General features: G+C 41.4%; 3 protein-coding genes across 4 annotated transcripts; all 3 read right to left on the reverse strand.

Moving 5' to 3' along the window:
* Positions 1-67: 67 nt before the first annotated feature.
* On the reverse strand, positions 68-2,439 carry LOC119561023 (major heat shock 70 kDa protein Ba-like). Its single transcript, XM_037874848.1, has one exon. It carries the CDS (start codon positions 2,206-2,208, stop codon positions 277-279), a length of 1,932 nt encoding a protein of 643 aa, XP_037730776.1. The 5' UTR covers positions 2,209-2,439; the 3' UTR covers positions 68-276.
* On the reverse strand, positions 68-15,149 carry LOC119561022 (major heat shock 70 kDa protein Ba). 2 transcript variants are annotated; one of them, XM_037874847.1, is made up of 2 exons: positions 12,976-15,149; positions 68-265 (listed from the first exon to the last, which is right to left on the reverse strand). In XM_037874847.1, the coding sequence occupies exon 1, from the start codon at positions 14,916-14,918 to the stop codon at positions 12,987-12,989; it is 1,932 nt and encodes a 643-aa protein (XP_037730775.1). In that variant the 5' UTR covers positions 14,919-15,149; the 3' UTR covers positions 68-265; positions 12,976-12,986. The 2 variants fall into 2 exon arrangements, with proteins under 2 accessions (XP_037730775.1, XP_037730774.1); XM_037874846.1 differs by having other exon boundaries at positions 68-241; positions 12,950-15,149.
* Positions 15,150-20,173: 5,024 nt separating this feature from the next.
* On the reverse strand, positions 20,174-22,519 carry LOC119561021 (major heat shock 70 kDa protein Ba-like). The gene has a single exon (XM_037874844.1). It carries the CDS (start codon positions 22,315-22,317, stop codon positions 20,386-20,388), a length of 1,932 nt encoding a protein of 643 aa, XP_037730772.1. The 5' UTR covers positions 22,318-22,519; the 3' UTR covers positions 20,174-20,385.
* Between the last annotated feature and the right edge of the window lie 2,703 nt (positions 22,520-25,222).

Genomic DNA, 25,222 nt, shown 5'->3' on the forward strand with positions numbered 1-25,222 from the left:
AAATAAATTATTTATTTTTAATTTAAATATTAAAATCCACCCATTTCCGAGATGTAAAACGCAAATGTTTGTTTTAAAAATAAAATAAATTAGTATTTATTTTTCATAATGCTAATTAAGCTTATAACAATTTGTTGCTAATTTAAGACTGGATTACTATAGTAGGAACTATAAATGTATGAGTGTATGTACAATGATTTTCTTCGGGGATGGCAATCAAACAATTCTTATCACTTTTAAGGACTTCAATTAGGAATGAACAGATGTCTCTTTGGCTTAGTCGACCTCCTCGACCGTGGGTCCCGAGTAGCCGCCGAAGCCTCCAGCTTGCTGGCCACAGTTGGCTCCAGGACCACCGGCTGCTCCCGCTCCCGCCGCCTGCTGATGCATTTTGGTCATAATGGGCGAGCAGTGGCGGGTGAGCTCCTCCAGCTTGTGGTCGAACTCCTCCTTCTCGGCGGTGGTGTTGCCGTCCAGCCACCGAATAGTGTCGTTGCACTTATCCAGGACGGAGGTCTTGTCCGCCTCGTCCAGTTTGCCAGCGGGAGCCTGTTCCACAGACTGCTTCACGTTGAAGACGTAGCTCTCCAGGGCATTTCGAGAGGTTATGCGCTGGCGCTGCTTCTCGTCCTCGTCGGCATACTTCTCGGCCTCGTTCACCATGCGGTCAATCTCGGCCTGGGAGAGGCGTCCCTTGTCGTTCTTGATCGTGATGTTCTTGGCCTTGCCCGTGCTCATCTCCTTGGCGGTGACGTTCAGGATTCCGTTGGCGTCCATGTCGAAGGTGACCTCTATCTGGGGTACACCCCTGGGCGCAGGAGGAATTCCGGACAGGTCAAAGGTGCCCAGTGCGTTGTTGTCCTTGGTCATCGCACGTTCGCCCTCATACACCTGGATGGAGACTCCGGGCTGGTTGTCCGAGTACGTGGAGAACGTCTTGGTCTGCTTGCACGGGATGCGGCAGTTGCGCTCGATCAGCTTGGTCATCACCCCGCCAGCGGTCTCAATTCCGAGTGAAAGAGGGGCCACGTCCACCAGCAGCACGTCCTGGATTTTGCCGCTCTGGTCTCCGCTGAGGATTGCGGCCTGGACCGCCGCTCCGTAGGCCACCGCCTCGTCCGGGTTAATGGAGAGGTTGAGGCTCTTGCCGTTGAAGAACTGCTGAAGCAGACTCTGCACCTTGGGAATCCGGGTGGATCCGCCAACAAGCACGATGTCGTGGATCTGGCCCTTGTCCATCCTGGCGTCCGTAAGGGCCTTCTCCACGGGCTGCAGGGTGTTGCGGAAGAGGTCCGCGCACAGCTCCTCGAACCTGGCGCGGCTCACCTTGGTGTAGAAGTCGTGACCCTCGAACAGAGCATCGATCTCGATGGTTGCCTCGGTGCTGGAAGAGAGCGTGCGCTTGGCCCGCTCCGCCGCCGTCCTGAGGCGTCGCAGGGCGCGAGGGTTAGAGCGCAGGTCCTTCTTGTACTTGCGCTTAAACTCATCCGCCAGGTGGGTGACCAGCCGGTTGTCAAAGTCCTCGCCGCCCAGATGGGTATCTCCGGCGGTGGAGCGCACCTCGAACAGCGATCCCTCGTCGATGGTCAGGATGGAGACGTCGAAGGTGCCACCACCCAGGTCAAAGATAAGTACGTTGCGCTCTCCCTTGAGGTTCTTGTCCAGCCCGTAGGCCAGAGCCGCCGCCGTGGGCTCATTGATGATGCGGAGTACATTCAGGCCGGAAATGTGACCGGCATCCTTGGTGGCCTGGCGCTGGGAGTCGTTGAAGTAGGCGGGCACCGTGATGACCGCGTCTGTGACGCTCTCGCCCAGATACGCCTCCGCCGTCTCCTTCATCTTGGCCAGCACCATCGAGCTGATCTCCTCGGGGGCAAACCGCTTGGCCTCGCCCTTGAACTCCACGCCGATCTTGGGCTTTCCACCGTCGCTGACCACCTTGAAGGGCCAGTGCTTTATGTCCTCCACGATCTTGGGGTCATCATACTTGCGTCCGATGAGGCGCTTGGCGTCAAAGACCGTGTTCCTGGGGTTCATGGCCACCTGGTTCTTGGCGGCATCGCCGATGAGGCGCTCCGAGTCTGTGAAGGCCACGTAGGACGGGGTGGTGCGGTTGCCCTGGTCGTTGGCGATGATCTCCACCTTGCCATGTTGGTAGACACCCACGCAGGAGTACGTGGTGCCCAGATCGATTCCAATAGCTGGCATCTTGTGTGTTTGTGGATGCAGTTGCTCCTTACTTGGTAATGGATAGTTGTGAGTTGTGAGTTTTCAGCTTCCTTCTTGTCTTCAGTAATAGCTTCTTGATTGTAAGGTTTGTTGTTATTTTACTAGTTCACTTTTACTTGCACTTTGTTGCAGATTGCAGATTGTTTAGCTTGTTCAGCTGCGCGTTTGTTTTGCTTAGCTTTTGCTTAGCGATGTTTTTTGTTTGCTTGTTTGAATTGATATGAGGCTAAGAGAACCGCGCGGCCCTATTTATACTCAGCCGCTCTCTTCGCGAACATTCGAGACCGGCTCTCTCGAAACGCCGAGAACTGTGTGCCGTTGTTGGTGCCCCAGAGCGAGATAGCAGATAGAGAGTGCCGGAAAATTAAGAGAGGGTGGAATGAAAATTTCTCGAATTTTCCCTGCCCAAACGAAAAAACCTACCGCAACAAAAGGTTTCTATTTGGGTTTCTGGAAAATTCGCACGTTTTTTTTGTTTAAATCAGAGATAGCTTACTATTTTAAATCGAATTTAAACAAAGCAACTAGCTTAATTTGGAATACTCGCACTATGTTTAAACATTTGCTTACATAACTGAAACTTTGACTTCAAACATCACTGCTAATATTGAGAATTACGACTCAAAAATTGGTTTATTGTGTTTATCCATATGTTTTCAGCGGTATTCTTACGAATACAGAATTGTATAACATACATAAGGACTCGAATTTGGACCGATTTCTCCATATCTTTTAACCTTGTTCGTAAAAACGAATTCCTTTTCTCAATCTGGTGTTAGGATTACGAACAATAAATCTTTACAGAGTTTTATAATACAAGTAGGAAATTCGATCAAACTTGAAAAAAGGAATAGTAGTACTTTCTAAGTTTTCACTGAGATAATGTGAAATAATATTGAAAACTAATTTTTCCGAAAAAGGATTAAACTCCATGACAGCATTAGCATTAGCATAACGTTGAGAAATCGGCCCTGCATACACCACACAGATATTAAAACATCCAATTCAGATAACTCTGCTAATATTAAGAATTGAGATTCAAAATTTTATTTATGGTTCTAAACGTACGTTCGTAATTTATATTGGTTTTAAAAATACTTAGATCAAAATAAATCTTAGCCTCAAAAGGCTGCGTTCAGCTAAGTAAATCTTTGCCTATTATACCAATAAAAACAAGAAAGATCGCTATAGTCGAGGGCCTCGACTTTAAGATGCCCGTTACTCAGCTAAGGGCAGTGCGAGGGAGATGGTGATATGCAAGCAGCACAGCGACTGTTCCCAGGATTGCACACCACGCCACGCGCCACCTAGCGTCAATCCTTTATTTGCTTTATGCATCTTTTTAATGGATGGTGCGATTTGCACATTTTTTGGCATGTAGATGGATATTGACGTGCCAAATGAATACATTTTAGATAATGTATCTACTTTGTCGAATGCTTAATCATTTTTCGTCACAAAAGTTGATATCAACACTTTTCAGATTTTTACTTTTACTGAGAATACGCTTCGAATGAAACCTCATTTGCTAAAATCCGATGCTCCGTTCAAAAGTTTTTCCAAAAACAATATTTTTGGGGGATTCTTCAAAGTGATAATGTTTGTCGCTTTGTTTGTGGGTTTGATGAATCCCTTTTTGGTTCTCGAGACAGCTCAAGACAGAATCCTTTTGTTCTACGAATTATAAGAAAACCCGTTTGTTTAGCTGGAAATCCAAAAAATATTTTAATGGCATATAGTTCCTATACAATAAATGCTACACATACGTGCTACATATCGCTGAAAGGGTAATTGAATATATGCACCTATCATGCTGCCATTGGTTACATTCTCTAAATACAATAAATTTAATGTTATAGCAAAAGGTTTTTAAATCACTTTTTTTCTATTCTCTCAAAATCGGTTCTAACGAATTCTTTTTAAATTTTAAACCATAAACCCCATGAGATTCCTGAACTTTTGATATACAACACTTTTTGTCATAAAAATTACCGGTTGGAAGTTATTGAATGCCCAAAGCTATGCAACATTACTTTGATGAGACGAAATTCTTATTAGATATTTTTTTTAAGTAAAAGAAAAACATTTACAAGTTTGTCATCGACTAAAATTTTTTGTTCTAAATAATTTATAAAATGGCCGCAAAATGTTGTATGTTGAATTTCCGATGTCGGAATTGTCGAGTGTACCCGTTACTCAGCTAACCCACTTCAAATAAAATAATTAAATAATTAATTTATTATCAATTACTTTACATTTTACACTTTTAACTTTTATCTACTTGCTATAGCGTTATTGACGATGTTCTCGTTAGATACGGGCGTAAAATAATAACTTAATAACTAATGGCAAATTTAAAAAATTCTCGGCGTCCCGGTGGGTATTGACAAGCGGAATGAAATAAAATGTTTTTTAAATTTTATTCCTTGAAAATGTCGGCGCCAACACTTTCTAGCTTTCATAGTTTTCGTTCTTACGTACGATTTTTGTAGTTTTGTGGGCGTAAGAGTGGCCTTGGCAAAATTTTGTATCGGTCAATTGATAGGTAGTAACGAGAGCAATTCATTTCAGTTCTATTATTCATATTTCTAGCATTAAAATTATAGGAGTCACAGTTTTGTGCGATTTTTGGCCGTTAGAGTGGGCGACGTTTAGAAACCGTACGCCAGCCTTATCGCTGGTGCGGGGGCGCTTATCGCGAGCGGAAGTTGTTGTTGTGGAAGCCTCTGGGGCCGCGCTCACTCCCCTCCCGCTTGTCCTGGGACTTGACCCTTTGGGGAGTTGCCCTCACTTCCCCTCCCACTTGTCCTCTCACTCTCATTTAAAAGTTATATATATATTGTTATCGTGAAACATTGTTGTGTATATATATATATTGTTGTTATCACTTACCACAAGTATTTATTTCATTTAAATATACATAAGTATTTATCGCAAACTTTCTGAGAGTATTTATTTAAATATTTTATCGCAAACTTTCTCAGATTTTTATACCCGTTACTCGTAGAGTAAAAGGGTATACTAGATTCGTCGGAAAGTATGTAACAGGCAGAAGGATGCGTTTCCGACCCCATAAAGTATATATATTCTTGATCAGGGTCACTAGCCGAGTCGATCTAGCCATGTCCGTCTGTCCGTCTGTCCGTATGAACGCTGAGATCTCGGAAACTATAGGTGCTACAATACTGGGATTAGGCATGCAGATTCCTGAGATTCCTGCGCAGCGCAAGTTTGTTTCAGTAAAGTGACACGCCCACTCTAACGCCCACAATCCGCCCAAAACTGTGGCTCCTACAGTTTTGATGCTAGAATAACTGATATGTATTGTTCTCATCAATACCTATCGATTGACCCAAAAAAAAGTTTGCCACGCCCACTTTAACGCCCACAAACCGCCCACAAACTTCAAAAAATCGTAAGTATGAACGTGGATATCTCGGAAACTATCAGAGATAGAGAATCGGGATCTCAGATTTAGATTCCGTAGCTTTGTACGCAGCGCAATTTTGTCACGAATATGCCACGCCCACTATAACGCCCACAAACCGCCCAAGCATGTGGCGCCCACAATTTTAATGCTAGATAAAAAATTTTAACTGAAATGTATTGATCTCGTCAATACCTATCGATTGATTTAAAAAAAATTTGCCCCGCCCACTCTAACGCCCATAACGCTTAAATCTGTCTACCGCCGGTAGGTGGCGTATTTAAATCTCGCTTTGCTGGTTGCATATCTCCATTTTCCTTTGGTCCCTTAAGCTGAGTAACGGGTATCTGATAGTCGAGGTACTCGACTATAGCGTTCTCCCTTGTTTCGTCTCGCAAACTAGTATAAATATGAGATGTAGAGTACTGGAGTAATTCAGAAAGCAGAAGTCAAATTCAGAGCAAGAAGTCACTCGCACTATTTGAAGAATCCTTCATCATCAGCAGCGGCAGCATGTCTAACTTTGCAGATCAGTGGAACGAGCTTGGGGCCGTCTCTCTACCCGCAATTAAGAGTGTTAAGGCTCTCCCGTTTAACTCACCGATTGTGATAAAGAACGCTTGAAGATTTTGTGGTATTCTTACCAGAACGCTTTATTACGCTGCTTTAAAACGAAAAATCAATAAACTTTTTTAATTAATATTTAAAACAAAACAAAAACAAAAATGGCTGGTGCTTTACATAACAATAACAATCCTGGGCCTAGTAACACAAATCCTGTCGCTAGTGAAATACGATATTGTGATGTCTGTAATCTAAATGTTGCTAAAACTAGTTGGTCGCATCACTTACGCACCAACTTGTATAAACAATTATCTGGTGCGCAAATAAGTGATAACTTGCGGTGTATAAGAAGTGCATTTCGCAATCGTATTGAAACTTATATAATCACAAATCACAATAAAGAATGCTTGGATATCAAATTATTTCAACAATCAATCAAAGAACAAGTGATCACTCTACTCCAAGAAGCTCAAAAAAAACACGTCAATATCAAATTTAATTTTGAACAATTCTGTAATTATGTTTTGATTAAAGAGAGTGAAAATCATTGTGAAATAAATCTAAAGTCATTTCAAACAAAAATGCAAGCCTTATATCCAACAACGAGTCAGACTGAAAGTCTAAATGAAATAATCAATTATTTAAATGACTGTATAAAAAGTGAGATGAGCGAGTTTCAAGAACGAGACAGTGGTTGGTCCCTAATTGAAATAGTTCATTTAGAAGTTAATATAAATAAATATCAACTCATAAAGGGCTCGAATTTCATTGATTTGCCCAGAGAAATAGTGAACAGAAAAGCCTGCATCAACGTCCAAAATAGAGACGAATATTGTTTTAAATGGGCATTAATATCGGCTTTTATGAAACTTCCAAATAATAAGAATCGACCCATTCAATATAAACGTAAAGGCATTTACAATATTAGGTCGGATATAATAAATATAAATAATAAATCGTTAAATTTTAGTGGGTTAAAATTCCCCACACCGGTCGACAGCATAAAAATATTTGAAGAAAATAATCCAGAAATTAGTATAACTGTGTTGGGTGTAGACAGCGATGAAAAGACAATAATCGGCCCATATTATTTAACTAATAGTAAAACTAGCAACGTCTTACACACTATATATCTACTACTTCTCGAGAAGGATGACAAATATCACTATGCTTGGATTAAAAATATTTCCAAGTAAGTATTAAATTAGAAAATTGAAAAAAAGTATTATATTTATTTCTTTGCTTCTCCATTAGATTACTTCGCAAACAAATAACGAAAAGTACGAGGAAGATTCTTCTATGCAATGGCTGTTTTCAACATTTCGATGATAGCGACAAACTGGAACGACATATTATGGAGTGTAATAGAATTAAAACTGAGATGCCCTCAAATGAAACGGCGATTTTAAGATTTAAAAATTATAAAAAACAATTAGATGTTCCTTTTGTAGCATATGCTGATTTTGAGTGTATTTTAGAAGGGATGAATCTGAAAACTTCGGATAACATAAATATAATTCAAAAGCACATACCGTATGCATATAGTTATTATATAAAGTGTTCATTTGACAATAGTTTGGATATATATCGAATATATTATGGTGAAGATTGTGCAGCACATTTTGTTGAGAGCATATATAACGATTGTTTAATGTTATATCAAAATCACTTAAATGTAACGATACCCTTATATCCGCTATCAATGGAGCAACAAAAAATAATTGACTTAGAACAAAATTGTAGTATATGCGGTAATTTATTCACTAATCAATCTAAAAGAGTTCTAGACCATTGTCACTTAACAGGCAAATATAGAGGTGTAGCTCATAATAATTGCAATTTAAACTATAAATTGGCAAAATTTTTCCCAATATTTTTCCATAATCTCTCGGCATACGATGCTCATTTATTTGTGAAAGAATTAATTAAAATTCCTGGTGATATTTCTATAATTCCGCTAAACAAAGAGTTTTATATTTCGATCTCAAAGAAAATTTATATAAATCCCAATGAAATGTTAGAACTTCGATTTTTAGATTCATTTAGATTTATGTCTTCCAGTTTAGACAGCTTAGCCAGTTATTTAAAAGAAGAAAATCTATCCACAATAAAGTCATTTTTCACGGACCCGAACAAATTTCAAATGGTTAAACGTAAAGGCATATTTCCGTATAGCTATTTAAATTCAGTTGAACGCTTGTCAGATACACAATTACCGTTGCGCGAAAATTTTTATAATCAATTAACTGATAGACACTGTTCTGAAGAGAGTTATCAGCACGCTCAAAACGTTTGGAATGCCTTCGAGTGCACAAATTTATTAGATTATTCATTGTTATATTTGAAGGTAGATGTGCTGTTGCTATGCGATGTCTTTGAGAATTTTAGAAAAGTATGTAAAAAAATCTATAATTTAGATCCTTGTCAATATTATACAACTCCTGGTCTATCATGGGATGCTATGTTGAAGACAACTAAAATTGAATTAGAACTACTCACAGATATTGATATGTATAATTTTATAATGAAAGGTATTAGAGGCGGTCTTGTTCAATGTAGTAAACGTCATTCTATTGCAAATAACAAATATCTTAATAACGATTACGACTGTGAGAAAGACTCAAATTATATTGTATACTTAGATGTTAATAATTTATATGCGTATGCTATGTCACAAGCTATTCCATATAAAAATTTTAAATGGCTAGAAGAAACAGAAGAGGGAAATTTTGAAAATTTTGATTTAAACACGTGCGTAGATGATCAATCAATTGGTTATATTTTAGAGGTAGACTTGGAATACACTGAAAATTTACACAGCCAGCACAATGATTTACCATTTTGTTCGCAAAACAAAAAAAATGAAAATATGCAACAATCAAAATTGGTTGCAGACTTGACAAACAAATATAATTATATAATTCACTATAGAAATTTGCAGCAATGTCTTCGACATGGACTGATTTTAAAGAAAATTCATCGAATATTACAATTTGATCAATCTGATTGGCTTAAAAAATATATTGATTGCAACAATCATCACAGAACATTGGCTGTTAATGATTTTGAAAAGAATTTTTTCAAACTGCTAAACAATGCAGTCTATGGCAAGACTATGGAGAATGTCGACAAGAGAAAATCAATTAAATTAGTGTCCAGGTGGGAGAGTGATGGTAAAAAATTGGGAGCTAGAGCACTTATCTCAAAATTTAATTTTAAGAATATATTGCAATTAGCCGATGATTTCTTTGCAATTCAAATGAAAAAAGTGCATGTTCTCTATGATAAGCCTGTCTACATTAGCTTCACCGTTCTAGAATTATCAAAATTTAAAATGTACAATTTTCACTATGACTATATGAAGCCGAAATATCAAGAAAATATCAATTTAATGTATATGGATACTGATTCTTTTATCTATGATATTAAGACTATAGATTTTTATGATGACATTCGTTTTGAAATTGATCAGCATTTCGATACTTCAGAATATGATAAGGATAATGTTTTTAAATTACCATTGATAAACAAAAAAAAATTAGGTATGATGAAAGATGAGTGCAGGGGGAATATAATAAAAGAATTTATTGGACTCAGAGCTAAAATGTATTCAATACAAGTCTCTAATATAAATAATCCTGAAACGGAGATCAAAAAAATTAAAGGAGTAAAGGCGAGTGTGGCATCAAAATTAACTATTAACGATTTTCGAGATTGCTTGTATAAAAAAAATAAGCAAGTTGGAACAATGTACTTATTTAAATCGAAATTACATCAAATTTATACGCAAGAGTATACAAAAGTCACCCTAAACTATTTAGATGATAAGCGCTATGTAAAAGAGAATAATATAGACACCCTTGCATGGGGTCATAAAGACATAGCCTACTAAGTTAAGCTAAAAATAAAAAAAAATTGTTTTTTTTTTTATGCAAACATATTACATTTTATTTTTTCGAAATAAAAATTTTAAACATAAATAACCACAGTTATATGTATTGAATTTTTGCTCATTTCTATAGTTATATTCAATGGGTGGTTTTAAATATTTCACAATTTCAATGGGAGGTTGCAAATCGCCAAAACTATCATAGTATTCTTTATAATTTATATTCTTGAAATATGCTACCCAATGCGTGCCCCTACCGCTTTCGTTATCTAAATTAGTAATCCCACATTCGTTGGTCCATGGTTTCTTGGGGAGACGATCACGCATAAAAACACCACGAAAGTGTCTAAAATGCTGTTTACCAAAATCAATTAAATCAATATCGGTAAGTGCTTGTTTGGGTAGCATATCTATTAGTTTTTTGCTGAATATGGCTTATAAAATAGTCCATAGCCTTTCTTATATGGCTTCAGGAAAAGTCCCTTTCCCATCGCATTTGATTCCATATAGCGGTTATGACGTGTCGCTTCGACTAATTGTTCTTTACCATTTTTGACAGCGTTTATTGCTTTAGCAACAGCAATCCACCACTAGCAAGACCACCAAGTGCACCAAGTGCAGTCAATATTGGTATCAACGGTAGGAATCCTCCAATTTTTGGTAATTCTACCACCCTCGGAATATTGGGGATATTATTCGCTAGACCTAGTCGACCTCGTCGACCTCGTCCTCGTCCTCGTTGACCTCGATGAAAACTTGGTGGGATTGATTGTTGAGATATCTGAATTGCTTCATCGATACTAGTAGGATTTCTTCGTTTCAAAATTCGTCTCGTTTGACTCACAATGCTTGCGAATGATTTTTTTTTTGTTTGCCGATGACGTCGACGTTGTTTTTATACCCTTGCAGAGGGTATATTTATTTCAGTCAGAAGTTTGCATCGCAGTGAAGGAGACGTTTCCGACCCCATAAAGTATATATATTCTTGATCAGCATGACTAGACGAGTCGATCTAGCCATGTCCGTCTGTCCGTCCGTTTCTACGCAAACTAGTCTCTCAGTTTTAAAGCTATCGGGCTGATTCTTTCCCAAACGTCTTATATCTTTTGCAGGTAGTATATAAGTCGGAACCAGCCGGATCGGACGACTATATCTTACAGCTCCCATAGGAATTATAGGAAAAAAAATTTTAAAAAATTATATCTTTGGTGTTTTTTGCATATAACCTCCTAAGCTTGGAAATAACATTTTTTAATTAGTTTTGAATTAAATTTAATCGAAATCGGACGACTATATCATATAGCTGCCATATGAACGATCGGAAAATTGGTGGAAAAATAATATGAAACAAATTATAGCTTCGGTGTTTTTCAACATATAACCTCCAACGCTTGGAAATAACATTTTTTAACTAGTTCTGAATTTCGAATTTAATTTTATCAAAATCAGACGAATATATCATATAGCTGCCATAGGAACGATCGAAAAATTGGTAGGAAAATAATATGAAACAATTTATAGCTTCGGTGTTTTTTAACATATAACCTCCTACGCTTGGAAATAACATTTTTTAATTAGTTCTGAATATTGAATTTAATTTTATCAAAATCGGACGACTATATCATATAGCTGCCATAGGAACATTCGGAAAATTGGTAGGAAAATAATATGAAACTAATTATAGCTTCGGTATTTTTTGACATATTATCTTATACTATTGGGAATGTCATTTTTTTGTTTTTAAATTTAATAATTATAGCTGCAAGGGTATATAAGCTAACTTTCTTTCTTGTTTTTTCTTACTAGCTGGTTTCCTCTTACGTTGACGTCGACGAGATTTGTTTTTAGGCATACCTAGGCCGAACTTAACTTTTGTTTTCATAGCGTTTGTCACAAACCAAGCAGCAGAACGTTCTTCTAGACCGCTATCTTTTGCTTTAAAAAGTTCCCACGCTCTTTCAGCTAATATATCATCGGCCTGATGACGATTTTTCAAGTCTTTGAATTGTGAATATGCCATATCGTGCTCTCGACACGCTGCATCTACCGGATTAATCCCTTTGTCTCCACGTTTCAAACGCTCTGCAAGTTTTGTGCCTGGTCCACAAAATTGATATCCTGGCAAATGAAGTTCAATTGGTAGTTATACCCGTTACTCGTAGAGTAAAAGGGTATACTAGATTCGTCGGAAAGTATGTAACAGGCAGAAGGAAGCGTTTCCGACCCCATAAAGTATATATATTCTTGATCAGGATCACTAGCCGAGTCGATCTAGCCATGTCCGTCTGTCCGTATGAACGCTGAGATCTCTGAAACTATAAGAGCTACAATACTGAGATTAGGCATGCAGATTCCTGAGTTTCTTACGCAGCGCAAGTTTGTTTCAGCAGAGTGCCACGCCCACTCTAACGCCCACAAACCGCCCAAAACTGCGGCCCCTACAGTTTTGATGCTAGAATAAAAATTTTAACTGAAATGTATTGTTCTCATCAATACCTATCGATTGACACAAAAAAAAGTTTGCCACGCCCACTTTATTGCCCACAAACCGCCCACAAACTTCAAAAAATCGTAAGTGTGAACGTAGATATCTCGGAAACTATAAAAGATCGAGAATTGGGATCTCAGATTTAGATTCCGTAGCCTTGTAGAAGCGCAACCACCCATTTCCGAGATGTAAAACGCAAAAATGTTTGTTTTAAAAATAAAATAAATTAAGTATTTATTTTTCATAATGCTAATTAAGCTTATAACAATTTGTTGCTAACTTAAGACTGGATTACTATAGTAGGAACTATAAATGTATGAGTGGCAATCAAACAATTCTTATCACTTTTAAGGACTTCAATTAGGAATGAATTGATATGTCTCTTTGGCTTAGTCGACCTCCTCGACCGTGGGTCCCGAGTAGCCGCCGAAGCCTCCAGCTTGCTGGCCACAGTTGGCTCCAGGACCACCGGCTGCTCCCGCTCCCGCCGCCTGCTGATGCATTTTGGTCATGATGGGCGAGCAGTGGCGGGTGAGCTCCTCCAGCTTGTGGTCGAACTCCTCCTTCTCGGCGGTGGTGTTGCCGTCCAGCCACCGAATAGTGTCGTTGCACTTATCCAGGACGGAGGTCTTGTCCGCCTCGTCCAGTTTGCCAGCGGGAGCCTGTTCCACAGACTGCTTCACGTTGAAGACGTAGCTCTCCAGGGCATTTCGAGAGGTTATGCGCTGGCGCTGCTTCTCGTCCTCGTCGGCATACTTCTCGGCCTCGTTCACCATGCGGTCAATCTCGGCCTGGGAGAGGCGTCCCTTGTCGTTCTTGATCGTGATGTTCTTGGCCTTGCCCGTGCTCATCTCCTTGGCGGTGACGTTCAGGATTCCGTTGGCGTCCATGTCGAAGGTGACCTCTATCTGGGGTACACCCCTGGGCGCAGGAGGAATTCCGGACAGGTCAAAGGTGCCCAGTGCGTTGTTGTCCTTGGTCATCGCACGTTCGCCCTCATACACCTGGATGGAGACTCCGGGCTGGTTGTCCGAGTACGTGGAGAACGTCTTGGTCTGCTTGCACGGGATGCGGCAGTTGCGCTCGATCAGCTTGGTCATCACCCCGCCAGCGGTCTCAATTCCGAGTGAAAGAGGGGCCACGTCCACCAGCAGCACGTCCTGGATTTTGCCGCTCTGGTCTCCGCTGAGGATTGCGGCCTGGACCGCCGCTCCGTAGGCCACCGCCTCGTCCGGGTTAATGGAGAGGTTGAGGCTCTTGCCGTTGAAGAACTGCTGAAGCAGACTCTGCACCTTGGGAATCCGGGTGGATCCGCCAACAAGCACGATGTCGTGGATCTGGCCCTTGTCCATCCTGGCGTCCGTAAGGGCCTTCTCCACGGGCTGCAGGGTGTTGCGGAAGAGGTCCGCGCACAGCTCCTCGAACCTGGCGCGGCTCACCTTGGTGTAGAAGTCGTGACCCTCGAACAGAGCATCGATCTCGATGGTTGCCTCGGTGCTGGAAGAGAGCGTGCGCTTGGCCCGCTCCGCCGCCGTCCTGAGGCGTCGCAGGGCGCGAGGGTTGGAGCGCAGGTCCTTCTTGTACTTGCGCTTAAACTCATCCGCCAGGTGGGTGACCAGCCGGTTATCAAAGTCCTCGCCGCCCAGATGGGTATCTCCGGCGGTGGAGCGCACCTCGAACAGCGATCCCTCGTCGATGGTCAGGATGGAGACGTCGAAGGTGCCACCACCCAGGTCAAAGATAAGTACGTTGCGCTCTCCCTTGAGGTTCTTGTCCAGCCCGTAGGCCAGAGCCGCCGCCGTGGGCTCATTGATGATGCGGAGTACATTCAGGCCGGCAATGTGACCGGCATCCTTGGTGGCCTGGCGCTGGGAGTCGTTGAAGTAGGCGGGCACCGTGATGACCGCGTCTGTGACGCTCTCGCCCAGATACGCCTCCGCCGTCTCCTTCATCTTGGCCAGCACCATCGAGCTGATCTCCTCGGGGGCAAACCGCTTGGCCTCGCCCTTGAACTCCACGCCGATCTTGGGCTTTCCACCGTCGCTGACCACCTTGAAGGGCCAGTGCTTTATGTCCTCCACGATCTTGGGGTCATCATACTTGCGTCCGATGAGGCGCTTGGCGTCAAAGACCGTGTTCCTGGGGTTCATGGCCACCTGGTTCTTGGCGGCATCGCCGATGAGGCGCTCCGAGTCTGTGAAGGCCACGTAGGACGGGGTGGTGCGGTTGCCCTGGTCGTTGGCGATGATCTCCACCTTGCCATGTTGGTAGACACCCACGCAGGAGTACGTGGTGCCCAGATCGATTCCAATAGCTGGCATCTTGTGTGTTTGTGGATGCAGTTGCTCCTTACTTGGTAATGGATAGTTGTGAGTTGTGAGTTTTCAGCTTCCTTCTTGTCTTCAGTAATAGCTTCTTGATTGTAAGGTTTGTTGTTATTTTACTAGTTCACTTTTACTTGCACTTTGTTGCAGATTGCAGATTGTTTAGCTTGTTCAGCTGCGCGTTTGTTTTGCTTAGCTTTTGCTTAGCGATGTTTTTTGTTTGCTTGTTTGAATTGATATGAGGCTAAGAGAACCGCGCGGCCCTATTTATACTCAGCCGCTCTCTTCGCGAACATTCGAGACCGGCTCTCTCGAAACGCCGAGAACTGTGTGCCGTTGTTGGTGCCCCAGAGCGAGATAGCAGATAGAGAGTGCCGGAAAATTAAGAGAGGGTGGAATGAAAATTTCTCGAATTTTCCCTGCCCAAACGAAAAAACCTACCGCAACAAAAGGTTTCTATTTGGGTTTCTGGAAAATTCGCACGTTTTTTTTGTTTAAATCAGAGATAGCTTACTATTTTAAATCGAATTTAAACAAAGCAACTAGCTTAATTTGGAATACTCGCACTATGTTTAAACATTTGCTTACATAACTGAAACTTTGACTTCAAACATCACTGCTAATATTGAGAATTACGACTCAAAAATTGGTTTATTGTGTTTATCCATATGTTTTCAGCGGTATTCTTACGAATACAGAATTGTATAACATACATAAGGACTCGAATTTGGACCGATTTCTCCATATCTTTTAACCTTGTTCGTAAAAACGAATTCCTTTTCTCAATCTGGTGTTAGGATTACGAACAATAAATCTTTACAGAGTTTTATAATACAAGTAGGAAATTCGATCAAACTTGAAAAAAGGAATAGTAGTACTTTCTAAGTTTTCACTGAGATAATGTGAAATAATATTGAAAACTAATTTTTCCGAAAAAGGATTAAACTCCATGACAGCATTAGCATTAGCATAACGTTGAGAAATCGGCCCTGCATACACCACACAGATATTAAAACATCCAATTCAGATAACTCTGCTAATATTAAGAATTGAGATTCAAAATTTTATTTATGGTTCTAAACGTACGTTCGTAATTTATATTGGTTTTAAAAATACTTAGATCAAAATAAATCTTAGCCTCAAAAGGCTGCGTTCAGCTAAGTAAATCTTTGCCTATTATACCAATAAAAACAAGAAAGATCGCTATAGTCGAGGGCCTCGACTTTAAGATGCCCGTTACTCAGCTAAGGGCAGTGCGAGGGAGATGGTGATATGCAAGCAGCACAGCGACTGTTCCCAGGATTGCACACCACGCCACGCGCCACCTAGCGTCAATCCTTTATTTGCTTTATGCATCTTTTTAATGGATGGTGCGATTTGCACATTTTTTGGCATGTAGATGGATATTGACGTGCCAAATGAATACATTTTAGATAATGTATCTACTTTGTCGAATGCTTAATCATTTTTCGTCACAAAAGTTGATATCAACACTTTTCAGTTTTTTACTACGCTTCGAATGAAACCTTATTTGCTGAGATCCGATGCTCCGTTCAAAAGTAATTCCAAAAACAATATTTTTGGGGGATTCTTCAAAGTGATAATGTTTGTCGCTTTGTTTGTGGGTTTGATGAATCCCTTTTTGGTTCTCGAGACAGCTCAAGACAGAAACCTTTTGTTCTACGAATTATAAGAAAACCCGTTTGTTTAGCTGGAAATCCAAAAAATATGTTAATGGCATATAGTTCCTATACAAAAAATGCTACACATACGTGCTACATGTCGCCGGAAGGGGTAATTGAATACCTATCATGCTGCCATTGGTTACATTCTCTAAATACAATAAATTTCAAGTTATAGCAAGAGGTTTGTAAATCACTTTTTCCCTATTTTCTCAAAATCGGTTCCAACGAATTCTTTTTAAATTTTAAACCATAAAGCCCCATGAGATTCCTAAATTTTTTATATATAACACTTTTTGTCATAAAAATTACCGGTTGGATGTTATTGAATGCCCAAAGCTATGCAACATTACTTTGATGAGACGAAATTCTTATTAGAAAATTTTTTTAAGTAAAAGAAAAACATTTACAAGTTTGTCATCGACTAAAATTTTTTGTATGTTGAATTTCCGATGTCGGAATTGTCGAGTGTACCCGTTACTCAGCTAACCCACTCAAAATAAAATAATTAAATAATTAATTTATTATCATTTACTTTACATTTTACACTTTTAACCTTTATCTACTTGCTATAGCGTTATTGACGATGTTCTCGTTAGATACGGGCTTAAAATAATAACTTAATAACTAATGGTCAAATTAAAAAAATTCTCGGCGTCCCGGTGGGTAATGACAAGCGGAATGAAATAAAATGTTTTTTAAATTTTATGTCGGCGCCAACACTTTCTAGCTTTCATAGTTTTCGTTCTTACGTACGATTTTTGTAGTTTTGTGGGCGTAAGAGTGGCCTTGGCAACATTTTGTATGGGTCAATTGATAGGTAGTAACGAGAGCAATTCATTTCAGTTAAAATATTTCTAGCATTAAAATTGTAGGAGTCACAGTTTTGGGCGATTTTTGGGCGTTAGAGTGGGCGACGCCTTTACGCCTTTAAACTCAGGTTTTTTGAATTTTATAAAAGTCTTAAAACAAAAGTTTTCTATCTCAAAAATGTATTTTTATACCCGTTACTCGTAGAGTAAAAGGGTATACTAGATTCGTCGGAAAGTATGTAACAGGCAGAAGGAAGCGTTTCCGACCCCATAAAGTATATATATTCTTGATCAGGATCACTAGCCGAGTCGATCTAGCCATGTCCGTCTGTCCGTCTGTCCGTATGAACGCTGAGATCTCGAAAACTATAAGAGCTACAATACTGGGATTTGGCATGCATATTCCTGAGATTCCTGCGCAGCGCAAGTTTATTTCAAAAAAGTGCCACGCCCACTCTAACGCCCACAAACCGCCCAAAACTGTGGATCCTACAGTTTTGATGCTAGAATAAAAATTTTAACTGAAATGTATTGTTCTTATCAATACCTACCGATTGACCCAAAAAAAAGTTTGCCACGCCCACTATAACGCCCACAAACCGCCCACAAACTTCAAAAAATCGTAAATATGAACGCGGATATCTCGGAAAATATCAAAGATAGAGAAACGGGATTTCAGATTTAGATTCCGTAGGCTTGAGCGCAGCGCAAGTTTGTTATGCGAATATGCCACGCCCACTATAACGCCCACAAACCGCCCAAAACTGTGGATCCTACAGTTTTGATGCTAGATAAAAAATGTTAACTGAAATGTATTGGTCTCGTCAATACCTATCGATTGATCTAAAAAAAGTTTGCCACGCCCACTCTAACGCCCACAAACCGCCCAAGCCTGTGGCGCCCACAATTTTCGTGCTAGATAAAAAATTTAAACTGAAATGTATTGGTCTCGTCAATACCTATCGATTGATTTAAAAAAAACTTTGCCACGCCCACTCTAACGCCCACAACGCTTAAATCTGTCTACCGCCGGTAGGTGGCGCATTTGCTGCTTGCATATCTCCATTTTCCTTTGGTCCCTTTAGCTGAGTAACGGGTATCTGATAGTCGAGGTACTCGACTATAGCGTTCTTCCTTGTTTATTGTAGGGTTGTAAAACTTTAAAAAAGGTTATATAAAAATACCTTAAAGAATATGTACCCAAAGGAGGTTTTATTATACCCTTGCAGAGGATTTTATGATTTCAGTCAGAAGTTTGCAACGCAGTGAAGGAGACGTCTCCGACCCCATAAAGTATATATATTCTTGATCAGCATGACTAGACGAGTCGATCTAGCCATGTCCGTCTGTCCGTCCGTTTCTACGCAAACTAGTCTCTCAGTTTTAAAGCTATCGGGCTGAAACTTTCCCAAAAGTCTTATATCTTTTGCAGGTAGTATATAAGTCGGAACCAGCCGGATCGGACAACTAAATCTTATAGCTCCCATAAAAATAATAATAGGAAATAAAAAAATTTAAAAAAATTATATATATGGTGTTTTTATACCCGTTACTCGTAGAGTAAAAGGGTATGCTAGATTCGTCGGAAAGTATGTAACAGACAGATGGAAGCGTGTCCGACCCCATAAAGTATATATATTCTTGATCGATCTAGCCATGTCCGTCTGTCCGACTGTCTGTCCGTCCGGATGAACGCTGAGATCTCGGAAACTATTAGAGCTAGGCTATTGAGATGTTTCAGCAGAGTGCCACGCCCACTCTAACGCCCACAAACCACCCAAAACTGTGGCTCCTACAGTTTTGATGCTAGAATAAAATTTTTAACTGAAATGTATTGTTCTCATCAATACCTATCGATTGACCCAAAAAAAGTTTGTTACGCCCACTTTAACGCCAAAAACCGCCCACAAACTTCAAAATATCGTTAATATGATCGCGGATATCTCGGAAAATATCAAAGATAGAGAAATGGGATTTCAGATTTAGATTCCGTAGGCTTGAGCGCAGCGCAAGTTTGTTACCCGAATATGCCACGCCCACAAACCGCCCAAGCCTGTGGCGTCCACAATTTTCATGCTAGATAAAAAAATTTAAGTGAAATGTATTGGTCTCGTCAATACCTATCGATTGCCACGCCCACTCTAACGCCCACAACGCTTAAATCTGTCTACCGCCGGTAGGTGGCGCATTTCAATCTCGCTTTGCTGCTTGCATATCTCCATTTTCCTTTGGTCCCTTTAGCTGAGTAACAAGTATCTGATAGTCGAGTTACTCGACTAAAGCGTTCTTCCTTGTTTTAAATTTAATAATTATAGCTGCAAGGGTATACAAACTTCGGCTTGCCGAAGTTAACTTCCTTTCTTGTTTGACATATTATCTGATACTATTGGGAATATCAATTTTTGTATTTTTAAGAATTTCGAATTAAATTTAATAAAAGTCGGACGGTCAGAAAAATAATGAAATAATTATTAAAAAAAAATTTTTTGACGTGGTGTTGGGGCTGACTACGTGAAATGTTTTTAATATCACTGAAGCTAGCAACAATCCTTAAAAATGTAAGATGGTGTTACTAACATTGATTAATTATTATAACTGCAACGGTATACAAACTTCCGCTTGCCGAAGTTAACTTCCTTTCTTGTTTTTATTAAAACAGCCCAAAAACACGTTGTATCAATGCCGAATAGCGTAAGCTGTATAATGGACACTACGTTACTAAACTCCACCCATTTCCGAGATGTAAAACGCAAAAATGTTTGTTTTAAAAATAAAATAAATTAAGTATTTATTTTTCATAATGCTAATTAAGCTTATAACAATTTGTTGCTAACTTAAGACTGGATTACTATAGTAGGAACTATAAATGTATGAGTGTATGTACAATGATTTTCTTCGGGGATGGCAATCAAACAATTCTTATCACTTTTAAGGACTTCAATTAGGAATGAATTGATATGTCTCTTTGGCTTAGTCGACCTCCTCGACCGTGGGTCCCGAGTAGCCGCCGAAGCCTCCAGCTTGCTGGCCACAGTTGGCTCCAGGACCACCGGCTGCTCCCGCTCCCGCCGCCTGCTGATGCATTTTGGTCATGATGGGCGAGCAGTGGCGGGTGAGCTCCTCCAGCTTGTGGTCGAACTCCTCCTTCTCGGCGGTGGTGTTGCCGTCCAGCCACCGAATAGTGTCGTTGCACTTATCCAGGACGGAGGTCTTGTCCGCCTCGTCCAGTTTGCCAGCGGGAGCCTGTTCCACAGACTGCTTCACGTTGAAGACGTAGCTCTCCAGGGCATTTCGAGAGGTTATGCGCTGGCGCTGCTTCTCGTCCTCGTCGGCATACTTCTCGGCCTCGTTCACCATGCGGTCAATCTCGGCCTGGGAGAGGCGTCCCTTGTCGTTCTTGATCGTGATGTTCTTGGCCTTGCCCGTGCTCATCTCCTTGGCGGTGACGTTCAGGATTCCGTTGGCGTCCATGTCGAAGGTGACCTCTATCTGGGGTACACCCCTGGGCGCAGGAGGAATTCCGGACAGGTCAAAGGTGCCCAGTGCGTTGTTGTCCTTGGTCATCGCACGTTCGCCCTCATACACCTGGATGGAGACTCCGGGCTGGTTGTCCGAGTACGTGGAGAACGTCTTGGTCTGCTTGCACGGGATGCGGCAGTTGCGCTCGATCAGCTTGGTCAACACCCCGCCAGCGGTCTCAATTCCGAGTGAAAGAGGGGCCACGTCCACCAGCAGCACGTCCTGGATTTTGCCGCTCTGGTCTCCGCTGAGGATTGCGGCCTGGACCGCCGCTCCGTAGGCCACCGCCTCGTCCGGGTTAATGGAGAGGTTGAGGCTCTTGCCGTTGAAGAACTGCTGAAGCAGACTCTGCACCTTGGGAATCCGGGTGGATCCGCCAACAAGCACGATGTCGTGGATCTGGCCCTTGTCCATCCTGGCGTCCGTAAGGGCCTTCTCCACGGGCTGCAGGGTGTTGCGGAAGAGGTCCGCGCACAGCTCCTCGAACCTGGCGCGGCTCACCTTGGTGTAGAAGTCGTGACCCTCGAACAGAGCATCGATCTCGATGGTTGCCTCGGTGCTGGAAGAGAGCGTGCGCTTGGCCCGCTCCGCCGCCGTCCTGAGGCGTCGCAGGGCGCGAGGGTTGGAGCGCAGGTCCTTCTTGTACTTGCGCTTAAACTCATCCGCCAGGTGGGTGACCAGCCGGTTATCAAAGTCCTCGCCGCCCAGATGGGTATCTCCGGCGGTGGAGCGCACCTCGAACAGCGATCCCTCGTCGATGGTCAGGATGGAGACGTCGAAGGTGCCACCACCCAGGTCAAAGATAAGTACGTTGCGCTCTCCCTTGAGGTTCTTGTCCAGCCCGTAGGCCAGAGCCGCCGCCGTGGGCTCATTGATGATGCGGAGTACATTCAGGCCGGCAATGTGACCGGCATCCTTGGTGGCCTGGCGCTGGGAGTCGTTGAAGTAGGCGGGCACCGTGATGACCGCGTCTGTGACGCTCTCGCCCAGATACGCCTCCGCCGTCTCCTTCATCTTGGCCAGCACCATCGAGCTGATCTCCTCGGGGGCAAACCGCTTGGCCTCGCCCTTGAACTCCACGCCGATCTTGGGCTTTCCACCGTCGCTGACCACCTTGAAGGGCCAGTGCTTTATGTCCTCCACGATCTTGGGGTCATCATACTTGCGTCCGATGAGGCGCTTGGCGTCAAAGACCGTGTTCCTGGGGTTCATGGCCACCTGGTTCTTGGCGGCATCGCCGATGAGGCGCTCCGAGTCTGTGAAGGCCACGTAGGACGGGGTGGTGCGGTTGCCCTGGTCGTTGGCGATGATCTCCACCTTGCCATGTTGGTAGACACCCACGCAGGAGTACGTGGTGCCCAGATCGATTCCAATAGCTGGCATCTTGTGTGTTTGTGGATGCAGTTGCTCCTTACTTGGTAATGGATAGTTGTGAGTTGTGAGTTTTCAGCTTCCTTCTTGTCTTCAGTAATAGCTTCTTGATTGTAAGGTTTGTTGTTATTTTACTAGTTCACTTTTACTTGCACTTGTTGCAGATTGTTTAGCTTGTTCAGCTGCGCGTTTGTTTTGCTTAGCTTTTGCTTAGCGATGTCTTCAGTTTGCTTGTTTGAATTGATATGAGGCTAAGAGAACCGCGCGGCCCTATTTATACTCAGCCGCTCTCTTCGCGAACATTCGAGACCGGCTCTCTCGAAACGCCGAGAACTGTGTGCCGTTGTTGGTGCGCCAGAGCGAGATAGCAGATAGAGAGTGCCGGAAAATTAAGAGAGGGTGGAATGAAAATTTCTCGAATTTTCCCTGCCCAAACGAACAAACCTCCGCAACAAAAGGTTTCTATTTGCGTTTCTGGAAAATTCGCGCGATTGTGTTTGTTTAAATCAGAGATAGCTTACTATTTTAAATCGAAACAAAGCAACTAGCTTAATTTGGAATACTCGAACTATGTTTAAACATTTGTTTATATAATTGAAACTTTGACTTCAAACATCACTGCTAATATTGAGAATTGCGACTCAAAAATTGGTTTATTGTGTTTATCTATATGTTTTAAGCGGTATTTTTACGAATACAGAATTGTATAACATACATAAGGACTCGAATTTGGGCCGATTTCTCCATATCTTTTAACCTTGTTCGTAAAAACGAATTCCTTTTCTCAATCTGGTGTTAGAATTACGAACAATAAATCTTTACGGTGTTATATAATACATGTAGGAAATTCGATCAAGTTGAAAAAAAGAATAGTAGTATTATAATAGTCAGATCTGCGGTGTCCTAATAAGCCGGGCACGATTCTGGCTACATACGCTGACGACACTGCCTTTCTTGCGAACGCCTCTTGCCCAATCGAAGCGTCAAGGATCACCCAGGAATTCCTCGACTCCTACGGGAAGTGGACAAATGGGTGGAACATATCTGTTGCCGCCATAATTTAAATTTAATTTTTAATTTCTTATGTTATGTACATATAAGCACTCGATAATTCTCGAGGTACCGATATAAGAAATATCGACCTCATTTATCTTTTAAGAACCATCCCTAGAACCGCCAGAAGCGAAAGAAGGGAAGGAAAAAGACGAAGTTTTTAATCGTGCTCCGCAACGCCAAATGTAATACACATTGATTCGGAAGCTGAAATTTAAATAAAGTTTATTTCAAAAACGTAGTTTACCGCTGTCCGTCTGTGCCTTCAATTTGGTAGTGTGGGCTGCTGTAAAACCAATTCAGTTTCGCTCTCAACAATATCCATAAATGGAAGAAAGTCGCTACACTGCAATTTCACCTTGAGAGGAAAGATCCTTCCTAGAGTAGAGCTTCTCGATATCACCATCACACAATCACCCCAGGCGCAATATTTGGGTTTGATCCTGGACAAGCGGCTCACCTGGAAGCAGCACACAACTAAAATAGCAGCTACATGTAGAGCTAAGCTGAGAAAACTCAACTGGTTGCTTAAGCCAACGAGCAAGCTCAGCCTTGGCAACAAAGTTTTGCTGTTCAAAGCAATTGTGGTGCCCTCGATGACGTATTGCATCCAACTATGGGGCATGGCTTCAGACTCGAACGTCATGAAAGTCCAAAGGGTCCAAAACCGTGCGCTGCGTATGATTGCAGACGCATATGATTGTACCACGATCAGGAATGACGCCCTAAAAATTGACCTTCATGTTCCCTCAGTCAGGGACAGTCACACACAAACCACCTAGCAGCTTCCTTGGCCCACCCAAGGACTAGAAGAAGACTAAAGCGAAGGCACCCCGGTGATCTCTGGACAAGAGGACGTCATGTCACTCGAGTCCTAAAGCAGTAAAATTGTTTTTCTCTTCGTATACAACGTTTAATAGCCATTAGGTTGGCTGATCAACGTTAAATAAATGATGAAAAAATATGAAAAAAAAAGGAAAATTAAGAGAGGGTGGAATGAAAATTCTCAAATTTTCCCAGCCCAATAACTTTGAAAATTTGCTCGGTTTTATTTGTTTAACTAAAAAATAGCATACTTAATAAAACAAAGCGAATAGCCAAATAATTTATTCGATCTACAAATGTGCGGAAACTTGCTCACAAAACTAAAATTAAAATTTAGATTTATGGGTTTGATCGTATTCAAGATTATGGTGTTTCAAAATAAATATTCACAGTTTGATAAGCTCGAGTACTAGAATTTTAGTTTAAAATGTTTGCGTATAGCTAAAAACCTTACTTACGGGGAAAATTCAATAATATTTGCATGCCAAGTCGGCTCTCAATGAAACATATTTAGACAACTTTCCATCTGTTTTAGGATTTACGGTGTTAACACCCGACCTCTGATAGCGTCCATTTTTTAGGATCCTGAAAAAATGGACACTATCAGAAAATGCCCGATTTCTTAAAAAAAAAGTTAAAAATTGTTGTTTTAAGATTTTTGCTATTACCAACAAAAAACACATAGACTCTGAAAATTTGAAAACAATCCCACTTTTTAACTCGCATTTTGTCTATTGCGAGCAAAACTCATTATTTCTTACAATTCTGTATCCCTGAGAAAAGAATGTAGATAGGTATTGATAAATTAAAACAATTTTAATTCTCGCCGAAACAGATACCTTAAAAAGGTGGGTGTTAGACAGCTTTAAAGTTATGGACGTTAGAGTGATCGTGGCACTCCGATAATAATTTGCTTAATCCCAGTTAGCTTTCTATCTTTTATAGTTTCCGAGATCTCAGAGTTCGTACGGACGGACAGACAGACGGACATAGCTAGATCGACTTCGCTAGTGATCCTGATAAAGAATATACATATGTA

The sequence above is a fragment of the Drosophila subpulchrella genome, unplaced genomic scaffold, assembly GCF_014743375.2.
Source record: "Drosophila subpulchrella strain 33 F10 #4 breed RU33 unplaced genomic scaffold, RU_Dsub_v1.1 Primary Assembly Seq354, whole genome shotgun sequence".
In the NCBI taxonomy this organism is placed as follows: domain Eukaryota; kingdom Metazoa; phylum Arthropoda; class Insecta; order Diptera; family Drosophilidae; genus Drosophila; species Drosophila subpulchrella.